At 36.5% G+C, this 16911-nt stretch overlaps 3 protein-coding genes across 3 annotated transcripts; 1 reads left to right on the forward strand and 2 right to left on the reverse strand.

Annotated features, from left to right (window-relative positions):
- Positions 1–2793: 2793 nt before the first annotated feature.
- On the reverse strand, positions 2794–8451 carry LOC107073785 (uncharacterized). Its single transcript, XM_015334487.2, has 2 exons — positions 5466–8451; positions 2794–5113 (listed from the first exon to the last, which is right to left on the reverse strand). Exons 1-2 carry the CDS (start codon positions 5683–5685, stop codon positions 4968–4970), a joined length of 366 nt encoding a protein of 121 aa, XP_015189973.2. The 5' UTR covers positions 5686–8451; the 3' UTR covers positions 2794–4967.
- Positions 8448–10152, forward strand: LOC149031842 (uncharacterized). The gene is made up of 3 exons (XM_089174491.1): positions 8448–8617; positions 8785–10078; positions 10126–10152. The coding sequence occupies exons 1-3, from the start codon at positions 8448–8450 to the stop codon at positions 10150–10152; spliced, it is 1491 nt and encodes a 496-aa protein (XP_089030617.1).
- Positions 10013–12059, reverse strand: LOC107074253 (uncharacterized). The gene is made up of 3 exons (XM_089174489.1): positions 11735–12059; positions 10635–11645; positions 10013–10240 (listed from the first exon to the last, which is right to left on the reverse strand). The coding sequence occupies exons 1-3, from the start codon at positions 11936–11938 to the stop codon at positions 10175–10177; spliced, it is 1281 nt and encodes a 426-aa protein (XP_089030615.1). The 5' UTR covers positions 11939–12059; the 3' UTR covers positions 10013–10174.
- Positions 12060–16911: the final 4852 nt, after the last annotated feature.

Below are 16911 nucleotides of genomic sequence, written 5' to 3' on the forward strand. Positions count from 1 at the left end.
GTGTTCGCCAAGCAATAGTATCACCAAACAGCTGTATTACATACCCACACGTAGTCAGTGAGCCTTTGCAATCAGAGAAACTTGCATCAGCATAAGCCTGCAACTCTTGTGTTTTGCCTCTAAACGTCAAAGTCATACCTTTCGTACCCAACAAGTAACGCAGTGCTCTCTGCAGCATATTCCATTCGTTCTTAGTTGGATTTAATTGATGCCTACTCAACACATTAGTAATGTATGCCATGTCAGGCCATGTACCGTTAACTATGTGTAACAATGTTCCAACGACCTCTCTGTAAGGAAAATCTTTTGTCAGTGGTACAGCAATAGTTTCTTCCCGATCTATTCTTTCTCGATTACGGACTTGATTCGAAACCATGGGTGTTCTCTTAGGATAGGGATTTTCTTCTAAGAATTTTTCAAGCATTTTGTCAATAAGTTTTTCCTGATCTAGTCGCAAAATTTTATTTCTCCTATCTCTTCTATCTCTTGGATCTTCTAATTCTAATTCCTAAGTATTCTTTTGGTTCACCTAAGTCTTTCATTTTAAATTCAGCTTTGAGCTTATTTTTAATTTCTAACATTTTACCCGGATGATTACCTATCTCTATTATGTCATCAACATAAACAAGCAAATGTACAAAATCATTACCCTCTCTCCAGGTGAACAAGCATGGATCAACTAAGTTTTTCTCAAGTCCTATTTTAAGTGCAACTTCAGTGAAATTTTTCATTCCATTTCTTCGGACTTACTTTCAAGCCATACAACGATCTTTCAAGCTTGCAAACTTGATCCTTTGGTCTTTGATCTTCAGGTAGATGTCCTTCCGGAATTTCCATATAAATTAATTGATCCAACTCACCATACAAGAAGGCTGTGTTAACGTCCAATTGACACATATCAAGGTCGTAAGCATTTGCTATTGCAAATAACGCTCTGACCAGTGACAATCGAGAAACAGGTGCATAGGTTTCTTTCAAATCGTACTCGTTTCGATCTTTAAAACCTCGTATAACGAGTCTCGCCTTGTAAAGCTTCTCACCTTTTTCATCAACTTTGGTTTTGAATACCCACCTTGAATCTATAATATTAGGCGGTGTTCCATTCTTACTACATCCTGGTCTTTCTACTATTGTCCAGACTTTACGTAAACCCATAGCCTTTAATTCAGCTGCAACTGCTTTTATCCAGTGTTCTTTCTCTGGACCATTAATAGCCTCTTTATAGTTCTTTGGATCTTTGTTGATTTCAGTCAGTAGTGCGTGACATTTTTCATCAATTTTAATCTTGTTCTTTCATCTACTTTATATTCTAAAGAATTATCAAAAGCATAAATAAAATTCGCTGATACGTCATCCATGGGGAGAGGATCAACAGTCGTCTCAGCATGTTCAGGCGCATTATCAGCTTGCTTTTTAGGGCGACCTCTTTTTCTTTTAATTCGCGGAGGCGCTCCCTCCGAATCTAAGGTCTCGGTGTTTCCTTCTAAGTTTTCTTTATCAAATTCGACTAACCAGGTTTCTTTGTTTATCCCAACGTTTTCATCCTGCCAATTTTAATACCCTTTACATTATATCTATCTCCGTAAACAATTCTTTCATTAAACCTACTATCAAAATTACTCTTCTACCAATGTACCTAAACTTCGGTCCCGTTTTTCGTTGGACTTTAATATAGGCAAAACATCCGAACCGTTTTATTTGATTGATATCATATTTATAATTAGGTGCAAATTTATGTAACGGAGATTCCATATTATTGCTAGCATGTGGTGTTCGATTATATGCGTACGCCGCAGCGCTTACTCCAAAATCCCACATATTTTCCGGTAATTTCGAATCATACATGTACGATCTAATCTTATTTATTATGGTCTGATTATAACGTTCTGCTACTCCGTTATGTGCGGGCGTGTCAGGACTAGCGGGTTCGAGTTCTGCTCCTAATTTTTCTAAAACTTCTTTCGTATAACCTCCCATATACTCTAGTCCCTGGTCACATCGTAAACGAAAGACCTTTTCATCTCGACCAAGTATATTTCTGGCAGATTTTACAAAAGACTCAATGCAAGATCCCGCTTCACTTTTATTTTTGATTGGATAAGACATTGCTAAACGAGAATAATTATCAATTACTACAACTATAAATCTGTAACCTTTGGGATAAGAAGCTGGGCTTATCGGTCCCATAATATCACTATGTATTGTTTCCAATGGTCTGGAAGCTCTCTGTCTAACAGTTTTAAATGGCAATCGTTTAATTTTGGCTATTTTACATACTTCACAACTATCCACGATTTCGTTAAATTCGGCAGATTTGATATCTTTCAAGTGAGGATATTGTTTTTGCAAATTTCTGAGATAATTACTCGATGCATGTCCAAGTCGTACATGCCACAACAAGGATTTATTCATTTTTACGTTAGTATCTTCCAAGGACATAATTTCATTTTGCGATAATTCTATTTCAGGAATCTCGTCAATATTATGAATAATTCTATCCTTAACTGAATTGAAGATGACTAGTCTATTTAACTCAGCTATATTTTCTGCTGTTAAGCTTTCCTGTACCTTTTCTACAGAAGAGCTTGCAACATCCGAGATTAAACGTTTTTCTGTATTTTCATCAGTAAATAAAGGAGCCTCACTAGTTTCAGGAGAGTTCGCCTTTCCAATTTCCCTTTTCAATTCTGATTCCTTTTCAATTTGTTCAGCATTCTGAAGTCGAGTAGAACTTCTCGTAAAATACTTATGTTCATGAGAGTTTCCATTTTCACCATCTGTTAAAAAGGCCTTTTGACAGTATCTACTCTCATTACAGCCTATCCCGTCACTACTACGATTATCAGACTTGAATTCAATTTCCCAGAAAGGTTTGTTATATATCCCTATCATAAACGATTCACAAGTCTTTGGGTCGTAAATATCAATTATTTTATCATTTAAATAAACTACTAAACCCTTTTCTACTAGTTTTCTTAACGAGAGCAAATTTACCGATAGATCTTTAGCATATATGACATTATACAATTCGCGCGTTTCTCCATTCTGCAAGTTCAATTTTACTGTACCTATACCATTTGCTTGCAAGTCCGCCTGAGAATTTCTATTAGCACATTTAATCGATTTAACGTCTAATTCATTTAATCTTTTGAAAATCAACTTAGAATTCGACAGATGCTCTGTAGCACCCGAGTCCGCGATAAACCGTTCTAGTGTATTATTTCTGTAATTAAAATTGAAGTTACCCGGATATTGCTGACATTTTTCTACAAATAGAACATTACCTTTTTCATTTGACTCACACTCGACACTCTCACCTGAAGAGGTGCTGGCTTGACTACCTCCTTGGCCATCTCTTCGGCCACCACGAATACTAAACCTGCCTCTCTTCGCTCCACGACGACCTAGATCAAGCTTGCGCTCACCTTCAGATTTAGACCTACCCTCGTGCTCACGCTTTTGACTAAATTGACCTCTAAATCTGCCTGATCTGCCTCGGTAATGAGTGCTAGTATACCCGCGGCCCTTACGGTTCGGTGACGAACCACCTTACTCTCGATGAGCTGGTAATCTAGCTAACGAACAATGTTTAGCTATGTGGCCAGGTTTATCACATACAAAGCAGTTGGTTCTCTTTACTTCTCTACATTTCGATGCCAAGTGTCCTGGTCTTTTGCAGTTCTTGCAGTAGCTCTTAAATTCCCTTTGTCGTGACTCAGTCCGCAACGCAGTGGTTGTTAAATGTTCTTTGGATGACAGCCTTTCTGTCTCCTCTTTAGTGAGAAAGTCCTTCAATTGAGCATATGTTAAACCACTTCCCTGGTGGCTTTTTTGAGGAAATCTACACCTTGCACACTTGGTACCGACTTATAAACCGCGTTGTAAAATGTATCTCTTTTCTCTAGTTCTGATATTTTTTCAGATCCAGGAAGGTCGTCAAATGTTCGTACAATCTCTTCAAATCTATTACAAAAATCTTTAAATCTTTCTTTGCTTGGATTATATTGTATGTTATACAGCCTTTTACGAATAGAACAAGTCGATACGGTGTTTTCAAGAGGCTTTAAGTCTTTTAATTTAGCCAGGATCTCCAGCGGACTTTCAATGTTTCTCACTTGATCAACATAAAATTTATAGGCTCTGTTTCTTATTGTATCTTTTACTTTAAAAATGTCTCACTGTTTCACATTATCATTTTTATCTAAGAAAAGCTTAATGCTGCTGTCGATAACATACAATATATCTTTTGCTCTTAATTCCGATCTAAGATCATCAAGAAAGTCATCAAATTTGGTTTTCTGGCAAAGTTTATATACACGGGGTATGCTATGATCAGGATTGAACATTTGAAGACTGATTATCTGGGGCTGAATTCCGACTATTATTGTCATGACATCCAGTCTGAGCAGTGTTTTGACTACTAGGATTCATTGTTTCACCAGAGTGTGATTCATTACTCAAAAATTACTCGATTCTAAACCTGAGTTCGGACCGGACCTTTGCAAAGTTAAACTATCTATCACTTCACTATTAGGTACTTTCAAAATCTCATTTCTAATCGCTGTACCAAGGTTAACTTCGTTTATTTTCACTGGTTTTCCGTGAGTTCGAACAATACTCACCGGAACATCAGACCCCCTATCACGACCATTATCTCGAGTAGCTGTACTGCTACTTCCAACAGAAAGCTGTTGAGCTGTCGAGACTGCATCGTATGACTCCGAAGCAGGCTCTTCAACTGTAACGACAGTGCGTTTATTTAGAGCTTCCTTTATTTCGGCTATTTGCTTCTGAGACCGTAGATACTTTAGTTCAAATTCTTCAGCCTTTTTCTGACTTTCGGCAAACCGAATTTTCAAACCTTCTACTTGACTATTGTGAGCATCGTGTTCCTTCCTGTGTTTGTCAGTAAGCTCTTTGAATACCTTGTCTTGCCTCTCGATTTTCTCTCGAAGGGTTGCAATGGTCTACCTCTGGGTATTAATTAGGTTCTTCATAACATTGACCTCTATATTGTCAACCACATTTGAAGTACTCTCGGGGTTCTGTGCAGGAGCAGCCGTGTTTACTAATGCCTTCGTTGTACTATCTCCTCTGTCCTTCTGTTGAGAAACTGAATATTGCTCAAAATTAGATATCTCAATCAAATATTCTGTTCGATTTACACTCTATTATATTATACCATGGCCTTTGAATAACGATTTTACCTGATCCGTGAGACTAAGTATACATCATGCCTTAAGGCGCATAAAGAAGCGATACACATAATTACCATTCTCACCCATCAGTAAAATCCCATTCCAAAAAGGACAAGATTTATTTTTTCCTTTTTTTATTTTTTTCTTTTTTTTTCTTTTTTTTTATTTTTTATTTTTTTTAATATTGTTTTTTTATTTTTTTTTATTTTTTTTTTAATTTTTTTTTTTTTTAATTTTAGTACAACACATTTAAAACAAAGGACTTACTTGATGCAACTGGACTATTTGTCTTTGAGACCTCCATTATTACATTTGCTGCTCGTGGGCCTCTTAATTCTTTGTCCGACACCTCTAATGACGAATCATTTTGTAACGACCTGCTTGAGTCATGCTGGCTTCGACCAACATCCACTCTGACCGTATTACCTTGTGCGTCTGATAGTACTGACAGAATCAAACTTTGATCCTCAATGTTTATCTGGTCCATACCTACTGCCCAGCAGTTTTCGCTATCATCTTCAAGCAAGAAACCATGTTTTTCTGCAGTGAGCCGTGCAACTTGGCTTTGACTACCAACTTTCTGGAGCAAGGCTCTCGACAAATCAACTAATTGTCCCAATTTCGCTAAAAAAGACGTATTCAATTAATTTGGTGCACCTTTTAATTTTGTTCAAACCAAGTTTCAAGCATGTTTATGAATCGATTCCACCTTTTATTATTATCATTCTTCTGTATTTAAACAGTTATACATCTAAAATTTATCAATTTAGCTACATATCTAAAATGTGCCTGCTTCCACTATTTCAACTATAGTGACACACAACTACAATGTATCTATTTAGCTACACGTCTAAAATGTTCCTGCTTTTACTATTCTCTTTTTTTGTTTTTTTTTGTTTCTTTTTTGTTTTTTTTTTGTTTTTTTTTTGTTTTTTCTTTTTTTAATGGTTGAGCCAATGAGAATAGCCTTGCGCGGCCTTTTCAAATTCTCCCGCTCTGCTAGTCTTTGTATACCTGAGTATACCATATGTTGCTCGGAGAGGAAGTGGCAACATCGCAACCATGCTATGCTAGGCTTTGTATAACTGAATATACCATATTTTGCTCGGAGAGGAAGTGGCAACATCGCAACCATACTATGCGACTATCTTTCTCCCTCTCTCTCGCTCTTCAACACATCCTATACTACCTTCAGAGTGGAGAAGAGAAGCGCACTTGCGTATCTCTCCCTCCATCACCACGACCCAAGATGGAAAGAAGAGGAGAGGCAACTTCACCCCCTCTCTCTCTCTCTCTTTCTTTCTTACATAGTGCGCTGCCATGCTCTTCACGACAAGATCGCCTTGTGTTTACACGCAAGGGCGTGTTTTTTCCCTTTGTTTGTTTTTCTTATTTTATTTTATTTTATTTTATTTTACATTTTTTTTTCTTTATTTTAACTTTATTTATTTTTTTTATTTATATTTATATATATATATATATATATATATATATATTTTTATATTATTAAATAAACGCGCTATGTTCTCTCTTTTGTGTCGTGTGATATAATTTTGATGTGTGTTTGAAACGTATATGTGCCCTACTCTGTCCTTTATCGACATCCCAAACACACGAACATAGAAAACTTTCATTGTGTGCAATCCCAGTGGCACAGGGAGAGGGTAAGATTTACCCACTATCTGACAGCACTGCGGCATGATGGAATAATGTTAAAGTGTTTTATACACTTTTTGTCGTAGAATCACTTTCGATATTAAATATGTCTCCCCAAACACTAAACGTAGAATTATTTGTACGAAATAAATGTACAAAGTCATAGCAACTAGATCTTATAATTGATAATAAAAATAATAGTAGTACCAGTATCAAAGATGCAAATAATACGGACGACGACGACGACGAGGAAGACGATGAAACAAAATGTGTAAATGATACTTGGTACTAGAATATCTTTTTTTGGTCTCTGTATGTAACGATGGTAGGAAGGCAAACAGCTACGAGTAACAGCGACCGTTCGTGAAAATCATATTATATGTTAGCTAGGAGATCGAGGCAAAATACTGTGGCTTCTTCAGCTGCCTGGCTACAAGCTTTACTATATCTATATACATATTTCATAGTATCAAAGTATTGGATAAAATGTATGTATACAACTACTACATGGACAGTTGCGTTAACGCGTATTTCATACTTATATTTGTAGGGAAAAAATTATCGTTCTGTATCCGACTAAGGATATCTAATCTCACCGAGTTGCCGCCTCACTACTTGAGATATAAAAGATATTATTTATTTTCACAAGTTATTGTTTATTACAGTTACAATATAATTACGCTTCGCAACTTCTCTCACTCACTGCAGTCAAACCTCACGCAGTCACTACTCACTCGCTATTCTTTTACTATTCACTCGCTAATCATGTTCGTATGGAATCGCTCGCTATCGTCGCTGGGTTCTCTCTACACTCTTCCGAAAAAAAACGCTCCTCTCGCGTGACCGTCCACTCTTTAAGAGGTTTCTTCCTCACCCTGCAGTCCCGAGGGACAAAACATTTTCGAATCGTTCTCGAATTTTCCCAAAGTCCAGCTCGGTCCCATAAACAAATCAGTGATATCGCTCGAAAACCTTCTAGCTCACACCGACTTACACACACAACTTCTTCACTTACAAAGAGCAGTCCCAACACCGTCTTTCTTTATTTCGATAGTCTTTTGTAGCCTGCCTACTTATCTGTGTTTACTCTTTGATATTCAACACTCCCCCACCTACATATTAGCGGGAATATCGAGTTAAAGTGCTGCGGCTACACTGGCTGCCTAGCTGCACGCTCTACTATATCTAATATATATATATATATATATATATATATATATATATATACATATAAAATAGTGAGAATTGAGAACATATACAAATGCTAATAAAAAAAAAAACTCTTATAAGGTTTCTAGTCATTTAAGACATTTCATTTTCAACTTATTTAAACTCTATTATGTATCTTTACATATAAAAATAGAAAAAAAAATATTTACCTCCTAAGATTCGAACCCTAAAAGACTCGGCCCACTATTGGAACGAATCGCCGAATCGTTGTCCTTATCCTTAACCTATAGGGACCGAGCCGCTAGACTGTCACGCCAACTGGTAACAGAAATGTGCAAAAAACGGGTAATCAAAGTAAAGCAACAACACGTTATTTTCAATTTAGTTAATGTTGTTTAAATAAATATTAAAAAATTAATCGAAATGTCTCGATCAGGAAAATCTTGTTGTATCAAAGGATGCACAGAAAAATCTCGTCATAAGTGGCAAGTCGATATGCCAGTGAAATTTTATTGTTTTCCCTCGAGTAAATGTGGTGCCTCATGGAAGGATGATAAACGTATAAAGTGGATAAATGCAGTAAAAAATTATGTGTAAGTAAGAAATTATAATTATCAACAGCAGTGGCATAGTAATTTAAATATTACAAAATCAAACCGAGTAGTATTTCATTTGAATAAAAAGTTCCATATAACAATTAAATTAAAATTTATATAATAGTATAAATTTAACCTTAAAATTTCGTTGTTTTTTTTTTTAGTAAAAATCCGAAAAAATGGGAGCCAAATCAACATACAAGAATTTGTAGTGCTCATTTTATAAATAATAGTAAATCAGACAACTCATATCACCCATCTTATGTTCCTTCGATTTTTCCTGGAAAAGAAAACACAAGAAATTCCATTCAACGTCTACAACGATTTGAACGGTCAAGAACACGTCAATTAAATAAGGAAATGAACGTCAAAGAATCAATATTAACTGACAGTATCAACAGCAATAATTCTATTGAAGATAATAAAAATAATTCAAGTGACATTGAAATGAAGCAAGACGCAGGAGAAATGATAACAGAAACTGAGGACAGCTGTGATAGGGACGTGAATGTTATGAATGTTTCTCCCCCAGCCTATCGAAGTATTACTTCTCAAACTGAGGAATTCATTCCTGATATTTCAACTGATAATTGTACTTATTTTTTTTGTAATATGAATAATCATGATGGTATTAATACTGCAGCAGTCCAAGTTAATATATCTGTAAAAAAAACTGCAGATAAAATGTGTGAAACTTCGATGCCGCCTATGAAAAAAAATGTTCAAGATTCCAGTTGCGATCCAATCAATTTCGAGTCTGTACAATCTCATTGCAAAGGGTTCCATGGATTTTCATCTATTACAAGTAATGAAACTATGAGTAGCTTAACAGGTGTTACATTATCTATCTTTCTATGGCTTTTGAATCAACTCCCAGAATGTAAACGTTCTGGCATTGACAAAAAAACAAAATTATTAATTACGTTAATGAAGCTGAAAACCGGTTTGACATTTACTGCGATTTCTGTCTTATTTAATATTCATCGGACTACTGTAAATAAAATATTCGTAAAGAATTTGCAACAGTTAAATATTCTATTGAAAAATTTTATATTCTGGCCATCTAAAGCCGCTGTTCAAGCAACTTTACCTGAATCATTTAAGCTACATTATCCAAACACTCGTGTTATCATTGACTGCACCGAAGTAAACACAGAAGTTCCACCAGCAGTTAAACATCGAGTTTTAATGTATTCAGATTATAAGCATCATCACACAATGAAATTTTTAGTAGGGTGTACTCCAAGTGGATTTATAAGTTTTCTGTCAAAGTGTTATGGTGGTCGTGCTGGTGATTGTTTTATCACAAATGATTGTGGTCTAATAGATTTAATTGAACCTGGTGATGTTGTGCTAGCAGATAAAGGTTTCCCGCAAATACAAACAACAGTGCAAGAGAAAAATGCGATTTTTATTATGCCTCCGTTTTGCAACAAAAATCAATTTACACCTGAGGAAGTTGATGAAACTTACAATATTGCTTCAGTGAGAATACACATTGAAAGAGTGAATCAACGAATAAAAGACTTTAATATTCTTTCCAAAGTACCAGTGTCACTTTTGCCTCATGTTGATGAAATTGTTTTTGTCATATGTGCTATCATAAATATTCAAAAGCCCCTGTTTAAACAAGAAAAATCAGAAATAGAATGATAAAAAAATATGATTAAATTGTAAAAATAACTAATTGTAAATTTAGAGGATAAAACGAAATCCATAATTGTAATTAAATATAATTTTTATTAAACTCTGATACATAAACTATGATCAATATCAAAATATTAAAACAAATTAATATATAACTATTTACTAGTATGTTTGTACTTCATTTACTTGTATTATACTTAATAAATAATCTTTGAACGTAATGCTTAAAATAAAATTTTTCTAGTTTAGGAACTACCGTACTTAAAAAAATTTCATCACGAGCAATTGTTATCAAAACACAGCCCCGAGATGAGTATACGAATAAATCACATAAAGCGATATTTGTAATATACATTTGCAGTTGTACCTGAGTGTAAATGGAATGAGTTGTACTCAGGTGTAATCCATTTTCATCTGATTTTAAATATTGCACATTACATTTTCCATTCTCAGCATCATATATAGGTATCTTCTTGCACGTATAAGGACACTTTATTTCTACTAATTTTTTTTGCCAAATAGCAGAACCATAAATCAAAATAGCATCCGGCGAGCAGCATAACCAGGGTTGATTAATGTTAACGACCACACCGACTTGAACAATTTCGAAATTTTGGTCCACAAGCTTTTTGTATTCTTTTAAAGCTACACTTTCCATTTTCTTACCATACGCCATGGCTTGTGTCTCAGCTTTACTTGGTGTTAATAGGTTAGTGATTGCTTTTTCAATATCAAAACGATCCCCTTTTAACTTATGACCATTACTTGCTGTTATTCGGAAGATACGCTGTTTGTACCACTCGTCTATCTTAGACTGGAGAATAGTTTTAATGCAAATATTGATAATTTTTGTACTATCACAACTAACTTCTTTCAAATAAAATTCATAAACATCACTTGCTACTGAATTTTCTCGAGAATAAATCTTATTCACCAATTGCAGCTGAATCACTTCCTGGATAACGTTATTCACCTTTGTTTCTACATCACGCTTATCATTTACTTTTACTAAAGCAGCAAGTGATTCAGCTGCAATAATTTCCCTCTCATCTCTTTTATCTACGTTTATCATTGTACAAAGAGGACACCCGGACATATCCTCTGGAAAGACGAGTGATTCCAACTTTAGTGGTACCACTTTCGGATTCTTATCGGTGTAAGGAGGTGGAGTAAATAATTTACTTATTTTTACTTCTTTTTCATACTCCAAGAGCTGGCGACGAGATGGTTTTCCCCATTCTTGACCATGGTTTGTTTTTGAATCAGCAGAATCTGGTGAGTTTACGTAATAAGCGACTGCACAAATATGTTTACATTTGCCAGCTAATCCGGCTTTGCACGTACACACAGCATTACTTGTATTGCGCTGATCATCTAGCTAAAAACAAAAATTTTCTGATTAACATTATTTTTTAGATTTTTTAATTATGTAATTAAGTGTAAAAAAAGTTAGATGTCAATACTTACTGTAATTTTAACATTATATGTTTTAGACACACTTGTCTGAGCAACAACATCAGCGGTTATGGTTACTAGACCATTTAATAATTTTTTCTCAATCACATCAAAAACATGCCCAGACTCATGTAATTTTTTACCTTTTGTATCGTTTTGACCTCGAATAAGAGTATTTTTTATTGGTTGAAAACCATATTTTATTATTTTTTCCATTATTAACAAAAAAATACATAATCTATTATCACACTTTTTACCCGTTTTTTGCTTTTATTAAACACCAGAGCGCGCCACTTCCGACAAGTGTGCTGCCTCTACAGTTAGGGCTCGGTCCCTATAGAAATAGAAAATGGATGGGAACAACCAAAGAGACCAAGTAAGATAAGAAACAATAAAGAAACATCTAGGGAAATAGAAACAAAAAACCAATTCGAGACACTGACCCAAGAGGGCCCCCAAACTAGTAACTCACAGCGCCGACTGGCGGCGGAGCACGAAACCACCGAGGAAGGTGAAACGAACGAAGCGTGTAATGCGACCAGCAGGGAGCAGCACAGACGCTCAAAACCTCAGCCCATCTTCATAATGGGCGATGACGTCAAAGTAACCACTGACGCACTAACGGAGAAAGGGATAAGCTCCCAGAATTTCATAATCAAACAAAACAACGGTAGCCACTTAATAAGAGCGAAGGACAACGAAACCTACAACTTAATAAAAGAAAAGTTAAAAGAAAGCAACGCTCAATTTTACACATACACCCCAAAAGAATTAAAGCCACAATCGGCTGTATTAAAAAACTTCTACGGCGGATATAGCAGTGAAGATATAAAAAGAGCACTTGAAGACCTCAAACTCCGCAACGTCGAGATAACAAAGGTAATTGCAATGCCCTGCAAAAGGAGCAACTTTAGGAAACAACACTTCATCGTACAAATCAAACCTGACAGCAACAAGAAGGAGCTGCTAAGGGTAAAGCAATTGCTCAGCCAAAATACGCGGTGGGAGCAACTGATCAAAAAAGGCATCACGCAATGCAAAAACTGCCAAAGAGTGGGGCACACTTCCTCGCAGTGCCAAATGATGTACAGATGTGTAAAATGCGGAGGAAGCCATGAAAGGGGCAAATGCCCAATTACGGCAAACGACCCCAAAGATATGCTAATATGCGTGAACTGTGGGAAACGCGGACACCCGGCATCCTACGAGGGTTGCCCGTATAGGAAATTCGCGGCAGAACAATCGAAAATGTGCAAAAAAGAAACGATAGAGAGAATAAGAAGAAGAACCGTTATCAACGAAAGCCTCCAGCGAAGAGCAAACGAAAAAATAATAAATGACGTTAACGTCTGGCCACTGTTACTAAAAACTAGGCCTACCTATCAAACCGAAGTAACGCAAAACGCATGGTTTAAATCAGGGCAAAAACCAATGCCGGCTAACCAACAAGACATAAATAACAATAATAAGGAAGTACCATACTGGGCAAACGAAATAATGAGAAGTATGCAAAAAATTGACAGAACAGTTGAAAAACTCAACAGTCAAATTAGCAGATTCGAAGATATAGAAAACAAAGTCAATTTTCTATTCGATCAGCTAGGTTATAAAAATGACTAATACTGCACACAGAAATGAAAACATGAGATTAAGACACACGTCTAACAACCAAACAATAAAAATAATAGCGATAAATGTGAACTCAATACAACACAACGTCAGAAGATTAGAACTACTAGCGCTTCTAGAGGACGCCTCTCCGGATATCGCCCTAATATCGGAGACAAAGCTCAATGCCAATCACATAATCAAATATAAAAACTATGAAATAGTCAGAACCGACCGCCCGAAATCCAAGCAAGGAGGAGGTACAGCAATCTTAGTAAAAAAGGAAATCAACCATGAGGTCGTAAGATACCCAACTTCAGCAGGTAATGAAATAATAGAATATACAATAATAAAAATTAAAACGAACAATAATCTGCCTAAAAATTTGTTTGTAGTGAGCCTATATGCAACTAACTCCAATAAAACTATATTCATCAACGAACTCAACCACCTATTGACAAAAATTCAAGCCGAATATCGGGACTGCGACTTTGTAATAGCTGGAGACTTTAACGCAAGAAGAACTGAGTGGGGCGACCACGCCGATAATGAAAGAGGCAGGTACATGAGAAAGTGGGAATATTCCGATGCCAGTAAGTTCGGAGTAAAAATATACACGACCACCACGCCAACCCGCTTGGACAGTTCAACGTACCTAGACATCTGCCTAACGAACCTCCAAATAATAGACCTGGTAAATGGTAAAATCAAAACCCGCTCTTATGATAGCGACCACCAAGCGCTACAGTTTACAGTGAAATTACCTAACCATGCAGAATATGACAATAGTAGAATCGAAAAACACAGATACAACTACAAAGCAACAAAATGGACCAAATTTAGGAAAAAACTACAAAAGAACTATACCAGCAAAATCCCAGACAATAGAAACCTAGACATAGACGAAATAGATAATAGCATTACTGAGCTAAACGATGTATTACTGACAACCATTGAACAAACAGTACCAAAATTCAAACCGCATAACAATATTCACAAATACCTCAATGCCAAAATAAAAAAACTGCAAAAGAGCAAAACATGGTACATCCAAACACTTCACAAAATGCAAAAGAACAACCCAAGCAGATGGAGAAGCGAAATATTAATAACCAAGGTAATCATAAAATGCATTAAAGAGCAATTAAGAAAAGAATTTGCTAGGGCGACGACCAGCTATTACGAAGGGCAGCTAAAACAGATAAGCCACCAAGATGCGTCTACCTTCTTCCCTAAGATTAACAGACTGCTAAGAAGCAAAGAATGGGTTAAGATTGGCGATCAGGTGGTCGATCCCAACGACCCAATCATTAATAAACTAAACATTAACACCGATAACATAAACACCGAAGGTAAAATAATCATCTCCGACCCAACAACTAAACTAAATGTGATTGGCAACTACTTAGAATCCATAAATTCCACAAGACACCTTAACAACGGCACAAGGCTAAAGGAAATTGTAGAAGCTAAGGCAAAAAAAATCAAACAAGAACTCGAACAAAACAGGAGAACAAAACGCACACACCTAAACTTCAGTGATATCAACAGAGCAACTCGTCCGAATTACGAGGCAGCCAACGCCTACTACTGCAACTATAACAGCTTAGACAAAATACTTAAGCATCTACCCAACAAGACCTCCAGTGGGCTGGACGGGATACCCCCCATAGTGCTAAAACATCTGCCAGCAAATGTAGTGAGCAACCTCGTAGTCATTTTCAACAACGCGCTAAACCACTACTACTATCCAAAAATATGGAAAAAAGCCAAAGTATTACCAATACTCAAAAAAAATAAGGACCCAGGAAAGCCATCGAGCTACAGACCGATAAGCTTAACGCCGGCACTCAGTAAGGTCTATGAGTCAATCATTACAGCACAGATAAATAAATTCTGCCAAGATAATTCTATAATCCCAAACCAGCAATTTGGGTTCAGACATAAGCATTCCACAATCCATGCTATCCACTACCTACTGGACTTCCTAGCAGAAGAACTTCACTATAACCGAATGATAGGGGCTGTACTGATTGACCTGGAAAAGGCCTTTGATTCGGTGTGGCTAGATGGATTAATATACAAATTAACAAAACTGGGGTTCCCGTCATGGCTAACTCTTATTACATGGGACATGGTGCACAACAAAAGATTTATAACCTGGGACGGTAACAATACCTCGAGCAGAATTTTTAACATTGAAGAAGGGCTACAACAGGGCACGGTTTCATCCCCAATACTTTTTGTCATCTTCACAGTATCACTACTAAAAATGTTCAATCTGAACAAGGAGAACAAACGAGCTATTGCATTCGCAGATGACGTGATTGTTTGCGTGTCTGAAAAAACACCAGACAAGGTCAAGGAACAGCTCCAAGATCTACTTGATAAAATCAATCGGTTCTACAGAATGTGGAACCTGAGGGTAAATCATCAAAAATGCGAGACTATCCTGTTCAGAAGAACTAGTGAACACATGGGCAGACATCAAAAAAGAAACAGAAATGATTTCGGAATAAGGGCGACGGACCCAAATACAGGAGAAATAGTACAAATACCAAGAAAAACTACAGTAAAATATCTAGGGATGCACATTGAACATCTCACCAAGCTCAACGGACATCTCGAGACACAATTGAATAAAGCACGAATGGCTTTCAAGGCAAATAGCAGACTTTTCCACGCAAGAGGGCTAAATGGAAAGGCCAAGGTGATTTGCTACCAACTGCTAATAAGACCGATACTTACCTACGCGGCGCCCATATGGTGGAACGCCAGCGCATCTCAAATGGAAAAACTAAGAATCTTCGAAAGGAAATGCTTAAAAGCATGCCTTGGAGTATACCGATCAAGAGAATCAAATTACAAAAAAATCATCAGTAATAAGATACTCTACAACCTGGCGGGGATTCCACGAATAGACAACTTCATCATAAAACTAACAAGAGATTACTTAAGCAAAATGCCAACCAGTGCTAATAACGAAATAAAACGACTGGCGTTAATCGACGACACGAAGGTGATAACAAGGAACCAAAACTCGGCGTGTATCCCTCCGCAGGCGTTCACATACTTCGATAAAATTGGAGTGATCCAAGACGCCAATAACAGGCCGATCATATACCATTGGCGCCGACACCAAGCCAACAAGAAAATTGAGTTAAGGCCAGAAGACATCTTGTCGCCGAACACGGACTGGGTCTACTCAATGACAATCCCAGATTGCGACAAAATGGACTTCAGAAGGCTAAGTAACAAGTACTGGTGGCTAAGGGGAGAACCAGCTCATAGAAAAGAACTCATAGACAGAAGAAAGAGGGGCTGGTATGAAATATAAGACTGAAAAGACAATAACGAAACATATCAGTATTACATAGGCTAATATGGAGAAGATAAGACTTAACCCCATGATATACTTTGATACGACATAATACATAATGTACTTTTTTTACTTTTTTTTTCTTTTTTTTTCTATTTATAACATTACCAGAGACAAAGTGATGTTTTTTCTTTTGTTATACTACTTTTTCATCACTAGTATAAGTTTCAACTATAGAATTAATTTAAACATTAGTTAAACC

Source organism: Polistes dominula, unplaced genomic scaffold, assembly GCF_049000335.1.
Source record: "Polistes dominula isolate Pdom_NZ unplaced genomic scaffold, Pdom_raw_medaka contig_68, whole genome shotgun sequence".
Taxonomy (NCBI): domain Eukaryota; kingdom Metazoa; phylum Arthropoda; class Insecta; order Hymenoptera; family Vespidae; genus Polistes; species Polistes dominula.

Coding starts and splice junctions, on each gene's coding strand:
- LOC107073785 (XM_015334487.2), bottom strand. CDS start 5,685: ATGGACCAGATAAACATTGAGGATCAAAGTTTGATTCTGTCAGTACTA. Junction 5,114..5,465: donor AAATAGTCCAGTTGCATCAA/GTAAGTCCTTTG, acceptor AGCAATATTCAG/TTTCTCAACAGAAGGACAGA.
- LOC149031842 (XM_089174491.1), top strand. CDS start 8,448: ATGTCTCGATCAGGAAAATCTTGTTGTATCAAAGGATGCACAGAAAAA. Junction 8,618..8,784: donor AATGCAGTAAAAAATTATGT/GTAAGTAAGAAA, acceptor TTTTTTTTTTAG/TAAAAATCCGAAAAAATGGG. Junction 10,079..10,125: donor ATCAATTTACACCTGAGGAA/GTTGATGAAACT, acceptor ACACATTGAAAG/AGTGAATCAACGAATAAAAG.
- LOC107074253 (XM_089174489.1), bottom strand. CDS start 11,938: ATGGAAAAAATAATAAAATATGGTTTTCAACCAATAAAAAATACTCTT. Junction 11,646..11,734: donor CATATAATGTTAAAATTACA/GTAAGTATTGAC, acceptor TTTTGTTTTTAG/CTAGATGATCAGCGCAATAC. Junction 10,241..10,634: donor CTCATTCCATTTACACTCAG/GTACAACTGCAA, acceptor TTGTTTAAACAG/GGGCTTTTGAATATTTATGA.